Genomic DNA, 21,879 nt, shown 5'->3' on the forward strand with positions numbered 1-21,879 from the left:
GATGCGCATGGTGGTGCATGCATCTGAGGTTTGCTGTGGCTGGAGATCCTGGCATGTCAATTCTTTCTCTATCTCAAATAAATAAATAAATAATAAATAAAAGAGTTACATCTCCAAATGATGGGGTTCTGCAAAATGCACACATCATAGTGTGGTTTTTATTGGGAGAGAGTGTTTGCTGAACCTCTTATTTTTACTGATCAGCACCTGACTCTAAATTTCATCATTTTCTCTGTCCCTTCATACACATGTTCTGGCCGTTTTTCACTGTCCATGCTCATACTTCTTGTTCTGGGCTTATTTAGTTCTCGAGTCTTATTTAGTTTCTGCTACATCTATACTGATATTGTCCATCTTTAATTGTTAAAATTATCATTCTGAGCTTTTTTTTTATTAAATAGAAACTATATAGACACACCATGTGTTAGCACCATCATTTCCCTTTGCCAATGAAGGCCCTGAAATTCACTATGTACTCTCAGGCTGGCCTTGAACTCACAGCATTCCTCTTGTCTCTGCCTCCTGAGTGCTGGGATTAAAAGCATGCCCTTTGAAGAGATGTATGGGGCTGGAGGGATGGCTTAGAGGTTAAGATGTTTGCCTGCAAAACCAAAGGACAGACCCAGGTTCGATTCCCCAGGACCCACATTAGCCAGATGGCCAAAGGGGGGGTGTAGGCATCTGGAGTTCGTTTGCAGTGGCTGGAGGCCCTGGTTTGCCTATTCTCTCTCTCTCTCTCTCTCTCTCTCTCTCTCTCTCTCTCTCTCTCCCTCCCTCTTTTTCTGTCAAACAACTAAATAAAAATAAAATATTTTTAAAAGATGCATGAATGCAAGCGAGCATGCCATAGGACTGTGGGTAAATTTCCTGTACAGTGTGAAGATTAAAATGCATTTGCACTTCTCAGTTTGTGGTTTCTCCATATGAGGAATATGAGTAAGAAGTCCTTTCTACCTCCCTGAAGTCACCCCGCAGGGACTGGGGTGAGCTGCTGCACCAGGAATCTTCACCTGTGTTTATGAATGTTAGAAAGTTCAAAGATTGGAAAATGCCAGCATTTAAATGGAAAGCACTAACTCTTTAGTAACTATAAACAAACTATCCTGGAGATTATTAAAAGGATTGGAATATATTTCTGTGATTCCTGACTAGCTTCAAGGTTCGGAAGGGACCTTGTGGGGAAGATGTAGCCTGGGCTGTGTTCTCTTGCCTGAGGCTAGGACTGGCCTCACCAACAAGTCATTAAGGGTCAGCATGGGAAACTCACCTTTCTCCTGACTTGGCTACCTCTCGGATGCAATGTGCTTTAAATAAGTAGGCTCTTTTGAGAGGATACCCTTGTTTTTCATAGTTTTGGGGTTTTGTTTTTTTTCTTTTCACTGTAATTTGAAGCCAGTTGGAGGCCATGTTGCCTTCCACACAGGTTGTGAGGAAAGCCTTTGGGGCATGCAATGCTCTTCTGTCTACATCCTTCCCCTCTCTTGCTGGTAAATGAGGCTGGATTGTGGTCCCTGGACTCCTCCTTAGTAGATGCTTAGCTCTTAATCTTGTATTTGCTTCCACTTGCCCCTGCATCTATGTCTGTAGAATACTTACATTGTTTTACATTTTTCCTCCTAAAGCTAGAGACTACACATTGTAGCTCGAAGCACAGACACCCTGGCATTAACCTCCCAGTTGCCTTTTCCCATCACCAAGATACTCAAGTACTTTCATCACAATGCCACTTACACCATTTACTTCACTTATTGTAAAAGGTCTTGAATTCACTCCCAAAGCTCTAAATAATATTTGAAATTTAAAGCCTCCTACCCAGAGCACAGCCTTCTATATTTGAAGGACATGACTGCTCACTGGTGTCCTGCTGAAGGAAACAGCTTCATCTGGGGGTAGGCAACCCTCATTCTACACAAGGCTGTGTTCTTCTCTTCCATTACGCCTGTGTGTGCGTGGCTCTGTCCTGGGGAATCTGTTTAAATACCTCAGTAATGCACTTCTGCAACACAGCTCTGCAGGGTCCTGGTGATCACGTTCACAAAAGCTACTTTGTGCATTTCATAATAATTTTATTGTAGGTGAATAGCCTCTCACTTGTCATGTGGGTTGAAGATTTTTTGCTGTTATAACAAGTATAGAGAGTTACAGCAAGTGTTAAGACACTCCAAGGGGATCCGCTGGCAAAGCTGGCCTGGTCAACGCCATCCAGTAGCAGTAAACAGTGGTTGGGCAAGGGACACAGCTCAGTCAAAGTTAAAGTCCCAGGGCCAAGGAAAAAATTAAAACCTGGGCCAAGTGGCACAAACTATCAATCGCATTGTTGGTGAGGTAGAGACAACCCGATCTCTGGGGGCTTACTGGCCAGCAAGGCTAGCCCAATACTGAGTTCCAGGCCAGTTAGAGAAACTGTCTTATGAAAGGTGATAACACCTGAGGAACAATCCCAAGGCTGTGCTCTGGATTCCACCATGCGTACAAACATGTGCCCTCACACGCACATGAACATGCACACACACAAGCACACGTACTTGCACACGCACAATCAGTGGTTTTTGCTTTTCTTGCTCTGTTTGTTACTGCTACCAAAATGTTCAAACAGATGGGGTGCATCCTTTAACCCGAGAGCGAGTGAGGGGAAGGTGTGTCTCATAAAAGTGCACCCCTCTGTGTTAGGAATTGTCCTGCTGCCTCACTCGGCAGTGCTGTGGTCTCTGAGGCAGTGCTGTGATCTCTGAGGCAGTGCTGTGATCTCTGAGGCAGTGCTGTGATCTCTGAGGCAGTGCTGTGATCTCTGAGGCAGTGCTGTGGTCTCTGAGGCAGTGCTGTGATCGCTGAGGCAGTGCTGTGATCTCTGAGGCAGTGCTGTGATCTCTGAGGCAGTGCTGTGGTCTCTGAGGCAGTGCTGTGATCGCTGAGGCAGTGCTGTGATCTCTGAGGCAGTGCTGTGATCTCTGAGGCAGTGCTGTGGTCTCTGAGGCAGTGCTGTGATCGCTGAGGCTCTGTGATCTCTGAGGCAGTGCTGTGGTCTCTGAGGCAGTGCTGTGATCGCTGAGGCAGTGCTGTGATCTCTGAGGCAGTGCTGTGATCTCTGAGGCAGTGCTGTGGTCTCTGAGGCAGTGCTGTGATCGCTGAGGCAGTGCTGTGATCTCTGAGGCAGTGCTGTGATCGCTGAGGCAGTGCTGTGATCTCTGAGGCAGTGCTGTGGCTGCCATATCCACACAGACTGCGGCTCTCCAGCGTTGAGAGTGTGAAACTCACGCGATCATGCCCAGAGCTCCGTCTTCATGCATGTCACTGAGCTCATGGCCCTTGTGCTGAGATGTGGTTCCTGCAGAATGCGCAGTGTGGATCACAGAAGAAAGCACATGGGGGAGTAAGGTTTACTCAGATCCATGTATCTATTTCTATTTCAAAAATAACTCCAGGGGTCTTGGAAGATAACTCAGTTGGTAAAGGTAATTGCCTTACAGGCAGGAAGACCTGGTTTAATCCCTAGAACCCAGCAGGGAATGGCGACACCTGCTTGTAATCCCAGTGCTGAGGAGGTGAAAATAGATGGATACATGGGGCTTCCTGGCTAGCCAGTCTAGGCTAGTTGATAAGTAGGCCAGTGAGAGACCCTTTCTCAAAAAAAAAAAAAAAAAAAGTTAGACAGTACCTAAGGTTGTCCTCTGGCCACTACACATGTGCATCAACACAATGTTATCATACACACACACACACACACGCGCGCGTGCGCACCTAGAAATAACCCCAGACTTGTGTTTGTGTTTAGGAAAGTCATCTGGAAGAGTGTTCTTAGGGAAGCAAAATATTAGCAAAGCTAGAATTCTTGCTTTTCCTCACACCGCCCATGCTCCTTCCTGCCTCCCAGCTTCTGCCCTCAGCCCTGACTGTTTTTCATGGGACCTACTTGTTCTGTGACCCTCCGAGTCTTCAGAAGCGTCCCTGGTCTTCGTGGCGTGTGCACTGCTTGGTGCTTTCCTTTTTCAGCGTTTCTCCTCTGTATATTGATTTGCCTGGGATGGTCATCTCTGCAGCTACACCGAAAAAAAAAAAAAAGAGAGCAGCCATAAATTCCCTAGGAATTCCCTTGCAGTGTCCGGCACAGTGTTTGCCACGTGTTGAGGTAGATGCACGGTAGAAAAAACATCTTTTGGCTGGTGATGTCAACTAAACTGTGAATTATTGGATGGTAATAAATATGCATAGAGGGACTTGGGATGGGAAGATGTAAGCATGAGCGCCTCTCGGGGGCCAGAGACGACCAAGTTCACCTCCCCAGATCCATGTGGCCATGTGTATGTGTAATTCCAGTATGCAGCAGAGGCGGTTGGGGGAGACAGGCTTGCTGCGGCTCCAGGTTGAGGAAGCAATACTATCTCAAGGAAAGAACAACACCTTTGTTCTCCTCTGGCCTCTGCACACACACACACACACGAACACACACACACACAAACACACACACACACGGATCATGCTCACACACAGCACACACATGCATATACCACACATCACACACACCACACCGCACACATACTGTCCACTCATACAAACACACACAAAAGACAAAAAGAACTCAATATTTTGTCCATGTTGGAACTTCTCTTGAGATTTAACATTTGGTCATCTATAGGAAGAATATAGCAATGCACATTTTGAAAGATGATTTTTCTTTAACTATTTTTATCTTTCTCTTAAAGTAAGCAAACCAGGTATTCCACAGGAAGCCATCTGGGACAGCCAGGAAAGGCAGTGGAAGATTCACTTCCTCAGGAATATGCATGGACCAGCCCCAGTTCAGTGATCCTAGTGACTCAGTTGAGCGGAACTCCCTCCTGTAAACTAGGCCTCCCTCTCTGGGGACTGCCTGTCCGCACCACTGCCTATATAGAATGACATGGGGGAAGAGTTCATCTCATGGCGACTCATACCTATGTGTGGTGAAATTCCTGTTTCTGTGGGTTTTATATTTGACACTTTTGGTCTTTAAGCTTTTTGAAACTGTAATTCCTTCCCCGGAATGATTGGTATTTGCTTCAGTTGAGCAAGTTTATAAGATATATGGATGTTTTCATGCTTATATATGGGTACAGTTCCAAACATTGATGCCTGTTGATTGAAGTCACCCGGGAAATTAATGGCATGCAGGTTCCTAGAGAGCTCACTTCAGTCCATACTATCTTCCTTATTTCCATTCCGAGCAATAATCTGTATATGTTGAGAGATTAAGGGTAAAAGCTGTGGAGCAGACAGATGGAGTGAGACTTCATCATTTCTTTTTTTATTAATATTTTATTTATTTATTTGAGAGAGAGATATACAGAAATAGACAGGTAGACAGAGAGAATGGGCATGCCAGGGCTTCCAGCCACTGCAAATGAACTCCAGATGCATTCTCCCCCTTGTGCATCTGGCTAACGTGGGTCCTGGGGAATCGAGCCTCAAACCGGGGTCCTTAGGCTTCACAGGCAAGCGCTTAACCGCTGAGCCATCTCTCCAGCCCTCATCATTTCTTATATACTTGACCTACAGCAAACCTCAGCAGCTCGCCTATAACAGGGGGGCAGGAACTCCTGCCACCCCAGGCTGATGAAAGGGTCAGATCATAAACAGACAGGAGGCACAACTATCTGACTTGATGTGAAGCACCCTGGTCAAGGCAGCTGGTCTTATCTCAACACCTGATTTCAGTGTGTTGTTTGTGCATCATTTTTCTAACACATTTAGGTGTTCTTGGGAAGGTTCATATAAAGCTGGATTTGCTGGCACGTGCCTATAACCCCAGCACTTAGGAGCTGAGGCCAGAGGACTGAGTTCAATGCAGTAACTACAGCTGCATAGTGAACTCCAGACCAGCTTGGGCTATCTACCAATGCCGTGTTTGAAGAAGGAGGAAAAGGAAGAGGGAGAAGGAGGAGGAGGAGGAAGCAATATAAAGTCAAACAGGAACGAGTCAAATCTGTTGCCTCTGATTGGCAAAGAAGGGATCATTCTTAGAGTCCCGAGCCATGGTAGTTTCCTCAGCGGATTCCTGCATGACTTGTTTCAGTGCTCCAATTGTTTTTCTCCCATTGCTTTGCAGCGGAGATAAAAATCTGCTTTAAGTACTACCACGGCATTAGCGGCGCCCTGCGAGCCACCACCCCCTGCATCACGGTGAAGAACCCAGCGGTGATGGTGAGTACCCCGCACTGCCTGCTTCCTCTTGAGCACCATGCACACAAGTGATTTCTATTTTTGCCCAGACAGGGTTATGAGCAACAATTGAAGAGGAAATGCTGAACAGTGTGAGCACTGTTTTAGAAAAGGAAATAACACACAAAGCTGGTATAACTGAATCTATAATAAAAACCAGTGGAAATATATTTGCTGCCTAACAGTCATGTGTATTGGCAACCTCCCAGGAAACCTTCGATGAATCACAGTACTGAGTGTCCTGTCATGAAGGGCTTTAAACATGGCTGGTAGGAAATGGTTAAATTATATCTCTGATGTATTTAAGTGAGTTTATTGTATAAAAGAGAAGAAGCGGGGCTGGGGAGATGGCTTGCTTAGGAAAGTGTTTGCCACACAAGTTTGAGAACCTGAGTTCAGATCTCCAGAGCCCACACCAGTGCCAAGCATGCATGCCTGTAATCCCAGAGCTCAGGAGGCAGAGAGAGGATGATCCCGCAGACTTGCTAGCCAAATTAGTCCAGCTGGTGAGTGCAGTGAGCTCTGTCCAAGTTCAATAATAGACCCTGTCTGTTGCGGAAGAGGTGGCGGAAAGAATGTAAGAGCCAAAGAAAGGGTAGAACTCCTTAAAACGTGCTTTCCCCAGACACAAGATGGCCTGGATATCCATGACCTCACAGTGCCTGACACTACCTACACAAGACCATCATAAGAGGAGGAAAAGATCATGACATCAAAATAAAAGAGAGACTCATTGAAAGAGGAAGAGGATATGATGGAGAATGGAGTTTCAAAGGGGAAAGTGGGGAGAGGGAGAGCATTACCATGGGATAATTTTTATAATGATGGAAGTTGTTAATAAAAAAAAATTTTGGAGAAAAAAATAATAGACCCTGTCTGGAAGACAAAGTGGACTGTGATTGAAGGAGGCACTCAAAGTCAATCTCTGGCTTGCAGATGCATGTGCACACACGTGCACCCACACAAACATTTATATACACATGAACATACACCACACCTGCACACACATACGTGCATGCACGCACATACAGAAATAAATGGAACCAAAGTAGCCACTTAGCCATTCTACCTACCAGTTACCTGGATAATGGGAGGCGCCTCCACCCTTCTGTGACTGGAGCTGTCAGCAGGTGGGGCCAGAGGCCACCAAGTGGGGGTGTTCTCCCTCGTACCACCCCCTTCTGACAGGAGGGCCGATTCTCCCAGCCATGCGGCGGCCAGGGAAATGGAGCCTCAGCCTGGTCCTCATTCTCCCTTCTGGCTTGTAGAGGCCCTTGCAGTTCACCTCAATTACATACTCTCAGCCAATCAAAGCCCACCCAAACCTATATAAATCCCTGGGCACCACCTTTTGGTCAGAAGGACGCTTGCAGGTCCTCCCTCAGCTGGCATCCTGCAGCCTCTGAAGTCTCCCTTTCATGGAAGACCCTTCTCAGACCCGCTTTCTGGTGACAGACTCTGCACCGCTCCTGTCACTTCGGCTGCAGTCTGTGACCTGCTTGCTGTGGAGTGATTTCCCATAGGCCTCCTCTCCTGCTCTGTGGCAGCAGACCTCATTCTTGGTCTTGGTGGCATCCCTCCACCTAGAGCTCAGAGCCGTCACTTCCACTTAAAAAAATATATATATATTTGATTGAGAAAGAGGAAGAGATAGGGAGAGAAAGAGAGGGAATGGGCACACCATGGCCTCCAGCCACTGCAAATGAACTCCAGATGCATGTGCCCCTTGTGAATCTGGATAATGTGGGTCCTGGGGAATTGAACCTGGGTCCTTTGGCTTTGCAGGCAAACACCTTAACCGCTGAGCCATCCCTCCAGCCCTCACTTCCACTTTTGAGTTATCATTCCCTTGTGAATGGACTCCCCCCCTCGTTCACACTTCATGCCCATCCATTTCATTCCTCAGAAAGCAAGACGAAAACCCAGGGAAAGGAAGAAAATTCTGCCAGCTTAGCCTCAAGAAGCTTTTGCTCAAAGAGAGTGTGGGATGGGAGTGAGACGTGTATTGTGTCCTTGGAGGTCTGAGTGTGAATCTCCGGCAATGCTGAGTGGGAGCTAGTGCCCGTGTGTTTGGTAAAATATAGCCGCACAGTAGAAGCAGCACTTCCTCAGGCCCTCATGTGAACACACAGATACCTGATTTCCCAATTTACTAATGGACGAAATTGGGTGTGTTGGACTTAAAAAAAAAAAAGCATGTCCATCCTTTTTTGAGTCATTACTAGAGTAGCAGTTTCCCAATTTTCCAGTTTCCTAAGGACCGTTTATCACAGTTTTCTGATTCCCCCTTGGCAGGCCAACATTAACAGTGTAGCATTCTTGCAGGGTATGGCTCCATTGTACCCGAGTGACCGGGATGGCTTGGAGAAATTCTCTGTCTATGATAAGCATATCCATGCACTTTTCCTCACTCACTAGTAAAAGTAAGGACATAAAACTACAGAAAGTATGTTGACTCCTATTATGACACCTCTTCACAGTGTTGTTATAGTTGCTGTTCTGGAAATAAACAAATGACTAGGTTGATTTCTCAAAATGTCTAGGTTGATTTCTCAAAATTCAGAAAATCTCTGTGGATGGTATTTGAAATCATCCATTGATAGTGTATCAGACAGCTTCAGGTTAGCTGAGATGAACTTCCAGACCAGGCACAGTTATGGAGAAAAGGGTATTTATTGAAGCTTACAGATCTAGGGAAGTTCCATAATGGCCAAAGGAGCTGGCCTGCCTTCACAGGACCAACCAGAGAGAGAGAGAAGCACAAGCCTAAAAAACAAAAGCCACACAGCACAGCAACTTCAGGAATTCCAGCTAGGCACACTTTGCGTATCTTTAGATTGAAATCTGAAACCCACCACCACGCCTTAAGATCCACCCAGTGACATTGCCTCCAGCCAGGTGGCTGCAGATGCAAACTACAAACGAATAAAAAAACTGAATATATTGGGGACCATCTATTCAAACCACCACAGACAATGCCTGTATCTGTGAATCAGGCAGGTTTACTTTTCATTTCTTCAGTCAAAGAAATATCTACTGGATGCTTGCTAAGTGCTCAGCATTGAACTGACTACTGGGGATAAAGTGATGAGTACACAGTTGTTGTTCTCATTGATGTTGTGATGTGGAGTCACATCAATCAAATTATGTCAGTGGTGACCATGTGGGGGAATGTGAAATGGATCTATGGGAATATGTGTCAATAGATTCGTCATGAATAGGGATGTTCTGGAAGGCTTCATTGAAGAAGACATGTCTGAGGGACTACCTGTAAGATAAACAGAAGTTGCTGGGGTAAGGAAGGGAAGGAAAAACATTTCAGGTAAATGGAATAAAGTATGAAAATTTTTCATTTTATATTAAAACTATAAGTAACTGTTATAGGAAATCTACTATAGGAAAGAACTGCTCATATTACCATATAAGACTTTGACAATCACAAAAAGAATAACAGTTGGTGGCTACAAAATCTGCCATGTCAGAGCAAGGCCTGGATTGGACTTCACTTTTATTCACATTCTAAAAGGAAAAGTTACACCACAATGAGATAAATGGCATTATTTATAATAAAATCTCCCAAACAAACCCATTTTAAGCGAGTTTAAACATAAATAATAATGCTAACATTTTCTGAATTCAGAGATTTTTAGACATGAGCTCTTTTAAAAGCTAGAGTTCACTGAAGGTAGAGGGCTTTGGAGTCTGCTGGATGCTGAATTCATTCCATTGATGTTGCATTGAGATCACTGTCCAAATTTGTAGACAGTTTGGAGATAATTGATGTGCTGCGGTATAATTTTAGAGCATGACAAAAGCTTCATAGATAATGACACTGTGATCAGAAAAGAGTGCTTAGGTTGAAAGACTAACTAAGGGAGGTGGTGGGCAATATGTTTCTGACTCATTCAGAAACACTTGAATTCCGAAGTGGATTTGTCCCTGTGGACTCTGCATCTGGGGCCAGAGTTGTGCCTCCATAGCATCAAGTGATTGCTTTGGTTGTGCATAATTTCTTAATCCTATTTCAAATGGCTTCTAAGCCAGATATGGCAGTGCATGCCTGTAATCCCAGCACTCTGGGGAGGCTGAGGCAGGAAGGTCATGATTAGCAGCATCGATAGTCACAGAGTTCACTTAGCATGGTTATTCCCTGACCAGATGCAAAGAATAGACATGGGAGGAGTAGCTGGGGTCAGGAAGTGAGCTGCCATCCTCGTCTGTGGTCTCCTTTCACACAAGTCCTTTTGCCGTGAACCAAGGAGAGAAAGCCACTTGCGTCTTCCCTGCCGTCTACTACTTTGCATTGTGGTCATTCATCAGAGCAGGTGGCAATGTAGGTGTCAGACCTTGGAGCAGGAAAGCCTCTTGCCGCAGAGGCAGGCTCTGCTTGTCATCACTCGCCGCTGTGCCTTGTCTCCGCGCTGTTGTGACAGTGTCGCTCCTAGGTTTCCTGGAATGGATCTGTGGAGTGAATTCATTTAAAAACCTCTCTCTAAATATGGAGCGCAGATGTGTTCATTGCCACAAATGTTCCTATATTTAGCGACACTGGGCTCTACAATGAATGGTAGAATTGAATTCTTCGAGCATTTTACCGGAGAAGTGGTACGACACTCTGTTTTGCTGTGAATTCTTTGACAGTTGTTTTAGAGTCTTTTGCCACACACTAAATTACATTTTTAATGAAATTGAGTGATTTTTCTTTTGTCCCTCGTAATTTTTCACAATATTTTAAATTGTTTTCTAAGCCAGGTGTGATGGCTTAATCCCAGAACTTGGGGAAAGTAAGGCAGGAAAATCATGAATGAAAGGCCAGCCTGTGCTACATAGTAAGACCCTGCTCAGCCTCTGTCTCCCACCTCCTTCCAAAAAAAAAAAAAAAAAGAAGAAGAAGAGATAAAAAAGATAAGAAAAAAGAAAACCCCAAAGACTAATGAATATAGGTCATGAACTTTTTCAGTAATAACTCACCCATGAAAATCCAGGGGTGTCTTGGGGACAGACCTGTTTGTGGGCAGTGTGGTCTACTTGACTCGAGGCCCAGTGTCTCAGGTCTGCAATCCCTTCTGCAGAAGACAGGACAGGTTGCTGAATGTCTGCCTCATCTGAAGCCTGCACTACCTCACCATGGTCTAGAGTTCTGTGTGGTGAAGGCAGGATGAGATAGTCACAGTGTTCAATTATGTAGACAGCTTGCCTCCACCTCAGTTAATCTGGGTTGATGAGGTGTTGGAATACACAAGCAGTATAATAAATTGAGTGAAAGTGCAGTAATAAGGAGTTAGTTCTACATATGGGATGAATTTAGGAGATCTAGATGGCACACTGGTATATTTCACATGATGTGAAGTAAGCAGGAAGAAGTTAATTTTCATACAAAATAATCTTTTCTAGGTACAAGAGGCACAGAGAAAGCAGTCAAAATTTATATATTAAAATTTGATTAAAAGTGTTGTTGAGGGGCTGGAGAGATGGCTTAGTGGTTAAAGTGCTTGCCTGCAAAGCCTTAGGACCCAGGTTTGACTCCCCCGAACCCATGTAGGCCAGATGCACATAGTAGTGCATGTGTCTGGAGTTCCTTTGCAGTGGTTAGAGGCCCTGTCATTCTCATTATTACATGCTGTCTCTCTCTCTCTAATAAGTAAATAAAAACAAAATATTTTTTAATGGTGTTCAGAAAATGGCTCAGCAAGTAAAGACACTTGCTTGCAAAGACTGAAGCTGGCGTGCATTTCCCCAGTGTCCGTGTAAAGTGGAGCTTGTTTGCAGTGACAAAAGGCCGTGGTGCACCTAATCTTTCTCTCCTCACAAATAAATACAAATACTTTCCTAAGAAACATGAATGCTTGAGGAACATTATTTTTTATTTTATTTTTGAGAGAGAGACAAAGAGAGAAAGAAGCAGAGAGAGGGAAAAAAATGGGTGTGCCAGGGCCTGTCAGTCGCTGTGAAAACTCCAGATGTCTGTGCCCCCTTGTGGCACCTGTACAACATTGAATGCTTGCATCATTGCACAACGTGAGACCTGGAGATTCGAACATGCGTTCTTAGGCTTTGCAGACAAGTGCTTTAACTGCTAACCCATCTCTCCAGCCCAGAAACTTATTTTTAAAAAATAAAAAATACAGCCAGGTGTGGTCGTGCACGCCTTTAATCCCAGCACTGGGGAGGCAGAGGTAGGAGGATCGCCATGAGTTCGAGGCCACCCTGAGACTACATAGTGGATTCCAGGTCAGCCTGGGCTAGAGTGAGACCCTACCTAGAAAAAAAAAATATATGTATATATATATATATAGTAATAATAACAAATAATGAAACAAAGTTTGACACACACTTAGAATTTCTTTCATTATTTCTCAACTTTGCTTGGATTGGTGATTACTCTGAACGACTGATAGTGTGTGACTTTCTGGAACCCAGGCATGAATTAAAGATAAGGAAGAGGAAGTATCAAAGAAACCTGCACTGGACAGTCGTTTAATTTCACTCACGAATTGGTGTAACATAGGAAAAGAAAAACTCAATATAGAATCGGTTAAATTCCAAATATAACAAAGAAAAGTGAGGACTTAAAGTTAGGGAGCAGCATTGGGGATGTGGGATCAGTGGATGAAAAATTACTAAGAGAATAGAGGTTAGGGTGATGCTTGATAAACCAAATGAAGCAGAATTCTTGCTGAAAGTAGGCCAGAGTGGTCACATATCACCTTGGGATTGCTGAGAGGTGAAGAGTTTGGCCAGAGATCAAGAATGAGCTGGACGGGCGTGGTGGCGCACACCTTTAATCCCAGCACTCAGGAGGCAGATGGAGGAGTGTCACGGTGAGTTCGAGGCCACCCTGAGATTGCATAGTGAATTTCAGGTCGGCCTGGGTTACAGCAAGACCCTACCTGGAAAAACAAAACAAACAAAAAAACCAACTCATACTCAAGGCGGGATTCTCTCTGTGTGAAGCATGGCTTTTGCTAAAGTTCTTTAGAAGAGAGAGACGGAAGCCCACCCAAAGCCAGGCATCGTCAAGCAGGAGGTCAAAAGAGCTTGACTGCAGTTCGGTCAAGGAAAATAAAATTGATGGTAGGTTTAATATAAATTTCAGAATTCAAATGTGATTTCCACTTTCTAGCCATCAATTTTGTCTCTTCCAGTATTCTGGACCCCTTTTCCAGGGTATCATGAAGGACTTTCTTATGGTACCACAAATTGTTCACCAATTCTACATACATGGAAAGTTGTACATTTTCTATGTGATCTATGTGGTTTTGTATGAGATATACTTTACTCAAAAGTTTTTAGGGAAAAATTATTAGCATAATCACAGCACAAATTCCTATTTTTGCTAACTGTAATAGAATGTGTCATATAACATAAGCCTGAAAGGGAGGAAAAGCACCCGTGTGGGCACTCAGAAACATTTGGTAAGTCCTAACACTTTTGAACATATGGATGAATCAGACATAAGTCAAGTATTTAACTTAGGCTAGGTTTTCCTGATAAATTTGAAGGAATTTAATGCTGGGCTTTTAACTTAATATGGCAGTAGTCATATCAATACTAATTATATTCTGTTAGACATAGTCATACATTCCTTTGATACCAGCACTCACTAGGCAGAAGCAGGACAATCATGTTTTTGAGGCCAGCATGGTTTACCTAGTGAGCTCCAGGCCAGTTTGGGGTGTTTAGAAAGACCCTGTCCCAAAACGAACAGAAACATCATCACCAACACACTCTCTCCTTCCCCCTTTATCTCTCTCTCTCTCTCTGACACACACATTTTCAAATTTGTGATCCTCCTGCCTTAGTCTCCTGCATGCTAGGACTACAGGTGTGTGCCACCATGACAAAACTATATTCTCATTAAGGAGAGGAAAGGTCATGAGGTGGATAATTCACAAGGTATTTTAAAGTTCATTTTTAATTTTTTTGGTTTTTTGAGGTAGGGTCTCACTTTAGCCCAGGCTGACCTGGAATTCACTCTGTAGTCTCAAGGTGGCCTTGAACTCACAGTGATCCTCCTACCTCTACCTCCCGAGTGCTGGGATTAAAGGCGTGCACAACCACGCCTGGCTAAAGTTCATATTTTTAAAATTTGGAGTAAATATTAAATTTAATTATGAACCTTTGTTCTTGTGTTTGTGAATCTGCATTTGTATTTCTGTTCCAAGATTTGAAAATATAAAGACATATGCTATAATGTGTTTGGATATAACAGCTGTTATATTTGCAAACATATATAGATTTCCAGAACAGTTCAGTAGCATACATGTCAGATACATGTACTTTCTCTTCAGATGGGGGCAGAAGGCATGGACGGGGGTGCTTCAGGAAATCTACATTCCAGGAAACTTGTCAGCTTTACATTGTCAGGTAAGAATGTCTAAGTGGGGCCTCCCATTTGAGGGAGTATAATATCTAATGTAGAAATAGTCACTTATAGACTCTCAGATATAATATATGGACTAATCTGCTTTGAGTTATTCATACTTCTACAAATTCAAGTCTAGCTCTTGTTATGATAAATTAGATTATTAATATAAATTCAGAAAATATTTCAAGTTTTCTAATGAAATTACATGTATGTATGTATATATGTAAGTCTATGTATGTACAGTCATTAAAGCAATAATGTAATATGCTAATTCTACTGCAGAATTTTGATGATTTTAAACCATTTGTTTTTCCTTTAGCTAGAGAATAAAACATTTGAAGACTAAGAGAAAAATTTCAAGATATACTTATGCGTGTGCCTGCATGTTAATATGTGTTTGGGAGTACACACATGACACACCATGCGTGTGGAGGTTAGAGGACAAGCTCGGATGTTGGGCTCACTTTCCACTTTGCTTGACACATGGTCTCTTGTTCCCATATGACAAAAGTCTGCACATCTGTTCATTGCTGGTCGTCTGCCTTCCATGTCTCCTTGTGCCAGGTCCTTCTCTCTTCCTCCATGGCTGCTTGGTGTGGAAACTCTTTTCTTGTGGCTCTCTGGTGAATCTTAAAGGTTGCAAAGTGATGGTTCATAATTTAAACTTGGCCAATGATTATGTTTTGTTTGGCTCTTTTAGGATATGTAGGTTTTTACCACATATCTAGGTTTGTACATGGTCTACGATACCATCCCTTTCACCTGTCACTGTTTTCTGAAAACATTTTGGATAATGACCTGTGCTTATACCTTTGTAGTCCTGAGGCACTAAAGAGCCTGAGCTAAACTGGGTATAGAGGGGAACACTTATCCATCCCCAATGACTGCTGTAAATCTAAACTCATGCTTTTCTTTAATTTTGCTTTTAATGAACAAATAAAAATTATATATCAGTGTATATGTAGTGTGGCATGCAACCTGGTGCTTTTATGATACCATGGTATTCTTAGTTCAGAACCGCACAGTGCTTTCTGTTGGTCTGTATCATTTTAAGTACAAGCATCAGCAGGAATGGCATTATCTCGCCATGGGAGAATAACTATCTGAAGGGAAAAATTCACAGGACATTTTCCTAAAAAAATAAGAAATAAACCTTGGGACATTCTTCTAGCATGACCACCTGTAGCCACTTAGAGGCTGGCTGTCTACAGTCTGTTTTACCTCCTACGAGAAAGTCACACAGTTGCAGAGACTGTGGAGAAATGGGGGAAAATGAAAGGAATTTTATACTGCTTCTTAAAAAATTAATGTGGTTGTGGTCTGACATTGCGTGACACAATCTGGAATGGCTGCCTACAAATGTGCTGCGCTTGATTATCTAAGGGTAACTAAGGACACAAGTGATCGAATGCTTCAGCTAAAATAAAAGCTGTGTCTTGGTTAATGTTTTAAACCTTACCCAAATAAAGCTACAGCTAGGATGTTCTGAATGCCATACCTTTGTGAATTTGAATCTTTCTTTGGCCCATTATGTGGTGTGGATATTTGTTGAACAATAAACCATAATGATGAGGGTGGCTGGCAAGATGCTCAGTGTTAAAGATGCTTGTTTGTATGCTTGCTGTATGCCCAGATCCAGTTCCCAGTATCCACATAAGGCCAGATGAATGATGTGGCACACGTGCCTGGAGTTCGTTTATAGAAGCAAGAAGCCCTAGTGTGCCCATGCACACTCACTTTCTCTCTCTCCAACCCTTTTCTCTCTTTCTCTCTCATAAATTAAAAAAAAAAAAAACATGATGAGAAATACCTATATGTAATAATGGGACATGGGAGCTTTCCTGTTAATAGAAAGATTGTGACAAGAGTGTATATCCTGTCATTTAGTAAGGGCCACGTAGATAAGCCTCCCTTGTCCTAGAGCAATGATAGGACTTGAAATGCTATACAGGTAAGATGCTTACTGGTCATTGTAAAAGTAGATAATTCCTTCTTAATTTATAGAACAGGTGTAATCACATTAAAGAGACACCCCAAAGTGAGCAGAGGAAACAACCATGATGAGAAAAAAAAAGGAAAAATAAGAGCGGAAACGAGATGAATAGAAGGAACTATGTTGCCAGATTATAAACATTTGGCAGCTCTTTATCTTTATGAATGAAGATTTATTTATGCAATGTCTCACTATGGAGGAGCTGGGTACCAGGCTAATTTTGACATATTTTATGGCTTAATACTCTGATGAAATGTGTTTTGTTCACAGGAATGTTTTCTATTAATATGTTAGTTTGTCAGACATTGTGGCAGCCATGTAGGTCCATGTTACTCTCCACTTATAGAAGGAATTGCTTTGTTTGGAATCAAATTTAATATCTAAAGGATATCATTCTGTCTTTGAATCTGAGGTGAGCATATGCAAGAAAGTCAAGAAAATAAACATATAAGTTATATTTAATTCTCGAAGCTACTTTTATGCTGAATAATTATCACAGTGTATACTCCTCACTGCTATCTCACTGGGCTGTGCATGCCCCTTAGTAGAGTAGATGTCTCTGAGGACGGCTACTCCTCCCCTGTCCCATTTTTACAAGTGTATACTGCTTACAGCTGGCCTTGCCTGTCTGAGCACACATCTCTGGCTGTCTTACACCTCACAACTGTTGTCCTCCACTTCTGCAAACATATGTACTTTCTGCCAGAAGTAAAACGAGCTTTCCTCTCTGCTTCAAAAGAGAGTCCTCCACACTGTGAACAGTGACCCTGCCACCATCACCTTCACCAGAATCCCCTAGCTTGTACACTGATACTGTGCCACTGCCATCTTCAGCACCAGTGAGTGCCATCTGAGGTCCATGGCACACACGTTACTGGACCCTCAGTCTCAGTGAAGGGGATACCTCTGTCATGCCTTGGTTCTGTACCTGTCCAAGCTATTTTGATTCTCCAAAATTGCTGCTGGAATTTGCTGCACCCTTGGCATGACATTTTTAAGGTTGCTTGCAGCATCAGGTATAAAATTGGAAATCCTGAAACCACTACTCATAAAGTAAAAATATAATATTAAATAGACAATAATACACAAATGCTTCATTTAATATCATTTGCATAGTTTGTACAGTGCTGGTAACAGACTGCAAGGATTAGATTCTAGCAGCTTCTCTGATTCTTGTCTTGTCCCTTTCTTCTTGCATTGTGTTTCAGATCAGAGGTTGCTTTTTGTCACACAGGGTTATTAACCTAAGGCCCTCTTGATTCAGTATCTCAATACTCTCCATCCCACTTCTGGTTGTGTGTAAGTGGACAGTCCTGGTGTTTTTCATCACATGTATCTTGGCCTTGAGTTCTTGCAGGCCATCATCAGTCCCTGCAGGGAGCATGTTCTGGAGAATACCATAGCCCAGGCTACTTATGTCCTTCTAAGAAAGGCTTTCTGTTTTAGTGGCCTCCAATAATTTATGCTCATGACACAGGGTCTGTTCCCCAGATGGTTGGTTAATGCAGAGGTGTCTCTATGGAGAATCTCTGCCAGAGTGTCCAAGACCTCCCCAGATTGATCTTCATCATATAAAATTGCCTGAAGTCACTTCTAAAAACTGGTTTAGGTTCCAGACCTCCATTAAACAAATTACTATTCTCTGAAAGGTGTTGAGGGCTCAGCAAAGCCAGCTGTACTTCCAGACCTTTGCAGATCTACTAGCCTGACCATTTAAAACACGTCTTCTGGTAACCCAGGGCTAGCACTTCAAGAAGCTTACAATAGTGTAAAGCAATAATTTGTGAATCTGAGTTAAGTTGCAGAACATTTGTAAATAATTATATTACTTTTATGATTATGGGAAAAGTAACTACAGAATTACTTAAAATAGCAAATAGCATTCACATTTTAGAAACATTTTCCCTTAAATTCATTGTATTTTGACACATGTATGACATTTAGGATGTGGTACAAAAGAATGAGTGCACCCGAGTTTCATCTCAGATTAAATGTGGAGATATATGTGTGTGTGTTATAAAGGAATGTATTTTTCATAAGCCATTTATTCATTCATTGAGGATTTCTCTCAGAACCTTTCCTAAACCTCTGGCTGCCAATACATTGCACTAGAACAAGGACTGTGATGGCATCCACACACATGGGATTAATAGATTCCAGGTGTCACTATGAGAGGTCACTTTTGCCAACGTTTGGAGATCCTTCTGCTAGAATTACTGTTATAACCCACTTGTTCTTCTGTATCTCAACCCTCATAATGTGAATAACTGCTGTTTTACTGAATCACTTCTGTTAAGTTTACGATGTAACTAAGAAGAGCTTTTCCTTACTTGCTCATTCTAACCAGGATATATGGATCCTTCCTTCTTTCTTCTGTCTCATTTCCCCTTCCTCAATCCCTCCCTTCTCCCTCCTTCCTTCTCTCTTTCTTTAAAGACCTTAGGGCAGTTGGGCTCAAGAAAGGGATGTTCTTCAATCCTGACCCTTACCTTAAGATGTCCATTCAGCCAGGGAAGAAGAGCAGCTTCCCCACTTGTGCCCACCATGGGCAGGAGAGAAGGTCTACCATCATCAGTAACACCACCAACCCAATCTGGCACCGAGAGGTAAGATGATCCTCAGAGGTCTTCTTCTTTGACATGACAGGATGTCAGCCAAGGTCATCCTTTTCCTCTGAACTCTGTGCAGCATGGAGCTGGTAATGGGTGTGGGAAAGATAGCAGAGGTGTCTAAAACTGTATTTGAAAGAGGACGCAATGCCTGAGATGTTTTAATTTTTGGTGAGAAAGGTGAGGCATTTGCTTCTGGGGAACAAGTTAAGAGTCTGCCAAAAGGCTTAATAATCAGAATAAATATCTTAATGGAATTATTTAAAAATCAAAATTATAGAACAGAATCCATAAGGAACAAAATATCAAAAATTAAAATTTGATGTCTTCTGTCATATATTCAATCCAAATTGAAGGTATTTCTCTCTCTAGAAGCTTTGTAAAATGTTTTACGGATTTTTAGAATTTTTCTAGATGGGCCATTCAGGGAATTATCATCCCACATGAAGGCAGACTTACAGCTGCATTATGTTACCTTAATGTGCCAGCCAGTGAAGTCAAGCAGAGGTTTTCCCACTGGCACTATACAGTCGAAGGATAAAGATGATGAGGTGAAGAGGGCAAAGAGATGAGCATTCTCATTGAGGGGCATACCCTTCTACCTTATTCCAGAACTCCAAGGCACTTCATAGTCTATTACTAGGATGTGTCTGGGTGAACCTTTAATGGCACTAGAGTTACACAATTAGCTTGTTCATCCTTGAATGTTTAATGGCAGCAGTATGTTCTGAGATTAGAGAAATATTTAATTGGGGAGAGATAATTCAGGGGATATGAATTGAAGCAAAGATCTGGATATCAGAGACTTGCCAGTCAGTACAGAAAGACATGCCCCCCCCCCAGCAATTCCTGTGCTTATCTAAATGGAAGAGTACTGATGCATGATCTCATATTGGCAAATGACTGCTTTAATATGCATGTGAATGTGTACATGCATGTGGGGCTTGTGGATGACTTCAGGGACTGTTTCTCAGGAACATCATCTCCGTTTTTTTGTTTTTTTTTTTTGTTGTTGTTGTTGTTGTTTGGTTGTTTGGTTGTTTTTGAGGCAGGGTATCTCACTGGCCTGGATCTTACCAAGTAGACTAGACTTCAGGGAACTTCCCGTCTTTACCCCCTACCATTCAGATCATAAGCTTGTAACTTATGTGGGTTGTGGGGATTGAACTCAAGTCCTCATGCTTGCAAGCCAAGCATTTTTCTAACAGTGCTATCTTCCCAGCTCCAGTTGCCTCTTAAAGCCATAGCACTTCACCTCGTATGCTTCCAAGCACAGCTAGAAGATGTGAAATGTGTCTCAGTACTGCTCTGGAAAAGACATTCTGGATATGGCAATAAAACAGAAAAATAACTATTTTTCTAACAGTTTTATTTATTCATTTAGTATTTATCTTCTTGCAGTGCTAGAGCTAAAAGTCAGCGAGTGCCTCACGCTTGCCGGGCAAGCACTCTACCACTGATCTGCATCTCTGTACTTCCTAACATGATGCACTTATCAAGTTTTTGATTATATTACTAGTGCAACCCTGTTGAGGGAGCCTAAAAGATGAGACAATCATCTCTCCCTTGTGCACATTGCTTGAAGTGTTTCTGTGACTAGCTACTCAGAGGCAGAGGGGCTGCAACTCAGCTTTCTTATTCTAAACAGGTGCTTTTTTCTCATTGAGAAGACTGCCAAATTCTCCTACTCCTTAGAGAGCTTTATTATAGTGACTACATAAGCTCAGTGGACACCCAGAAGTCAAGCAGGGCAGCCCTGTGCAAATTGCTGTGGTTGCGTGGACACTGTCAGGGAGAGAAGGAAATGGTTCAGGTTCAGTTTTGACTCTGTCCTATACCATCCTGAGACCTTCATTTTTTAAAAGAAAATATCATTGTAAGAAAAAAATGAACAAGGCTCCTTATACTTCTGTTACACACTTATTAACATCAACTCTAGTGTTCTCCAGTGACTTGCTTTGTTAAATTTTAGTTAATTAACTTTTGGACTCAGGGCCTTGCACGGGCTAGACAAATGGTCCATTGCTGAGTTCTTCCCCTAAGTGCATTCTTACATGGAATCAATAAAGCCTATCTTAACCTCAGGCCTTTAGTTTTGTGGCCCAATAGTAAAGACCCATGTATCTTTTAAATTTAAGTAATAATTTTATTCAAGCATTTTTATTTTAATATTTATCATGAAAACAACTATATTCTTTAGATGTTACTGTCTTATGAAATAGGAGAATTTTTAAAAAAATTATTCATTTTATGTGTGTGAGAGAGAGAAAGACAATTGGTGTGCCAGGGCTTTTAGCTGCTGCAAATGAACTCTAGATGCATGTGCCATCTTGTGCATCTGGCTTTTTGTGGGTGCTGGGGAACTGAACTTCGGTCCTTAGGCTTCTCAGACAAGTGCCTTAACCATTGACCCATCTCTCTATCCCCAGAGGAATATTTTATACTCTGTTTTGTAACTTTAAAACCTCATAAGATTTTAAATTTAAGTTATAAGTAATCAATTAATCTTTAACTATTCTGTAGCAAGATAATAACTCTCAAGGAATTAAGATATAATAAATGTAGACACTGCTAAAATTATATGAAATTGTACAAAATTGTGCATAATTTATGATTTAATATTATCTCCTAAAACTGTTAGTCAGCAAGGAATATATAATTGAATGATAGGGCTTCTGTTTTCATTCATATTTCTAGCATTTTTTAATCATTGT

General features: G+C 42.4%; 1 protein-coding gene across 4 annotated transcripts in view; it reads left to right on the top strand.

Annotated features, from left to right (window-relative positions):
- Positions 1–21,879, top strand: part of Hecw2 (HECT, C2 and WW domain containing E3 ubiquitin protein ligase 2) — a 397,209-nt gene that overhangs the window by 242,501 nt on the left and 132,829 nt on the right. For all 4 annotated transcript variants that reach the window (XM_045146802.1, XM_045146800.1, XM_045146801.1 and 1 more), the window contains 3 exons: positions 6,083–6,177; positions 14,487–14,562; positions 18,993–19,162. In XM_045146802.1, coding sequence (XP_045002737.1) covers positions 6,083–6,177; positions 14,487–14,562; positions 18,993–19,162 — 341 coding nt within the window. The remainder of the gene's footprint in view (positions 1–6,082; positions 6,178–14,486; positions 14,563–18,992; positions 19,163–21,879) is intronic.

Source organism: Jaculus jaculus, chromosome 4, assembly GCF_020740685.1.
Source record: "Jaculus jaculus isolate mJacJac1 chromosome 4, mJacJac1.mat.Y.cur, whole genome shotgun sequence".
In the NCBI taxonomy this organism is placed as follows: Eukaryota; Metazoa; Chordata; class Mammalia; order Rodentia; family Dipodidae; genus Jaculus; species Jaculus jaculus.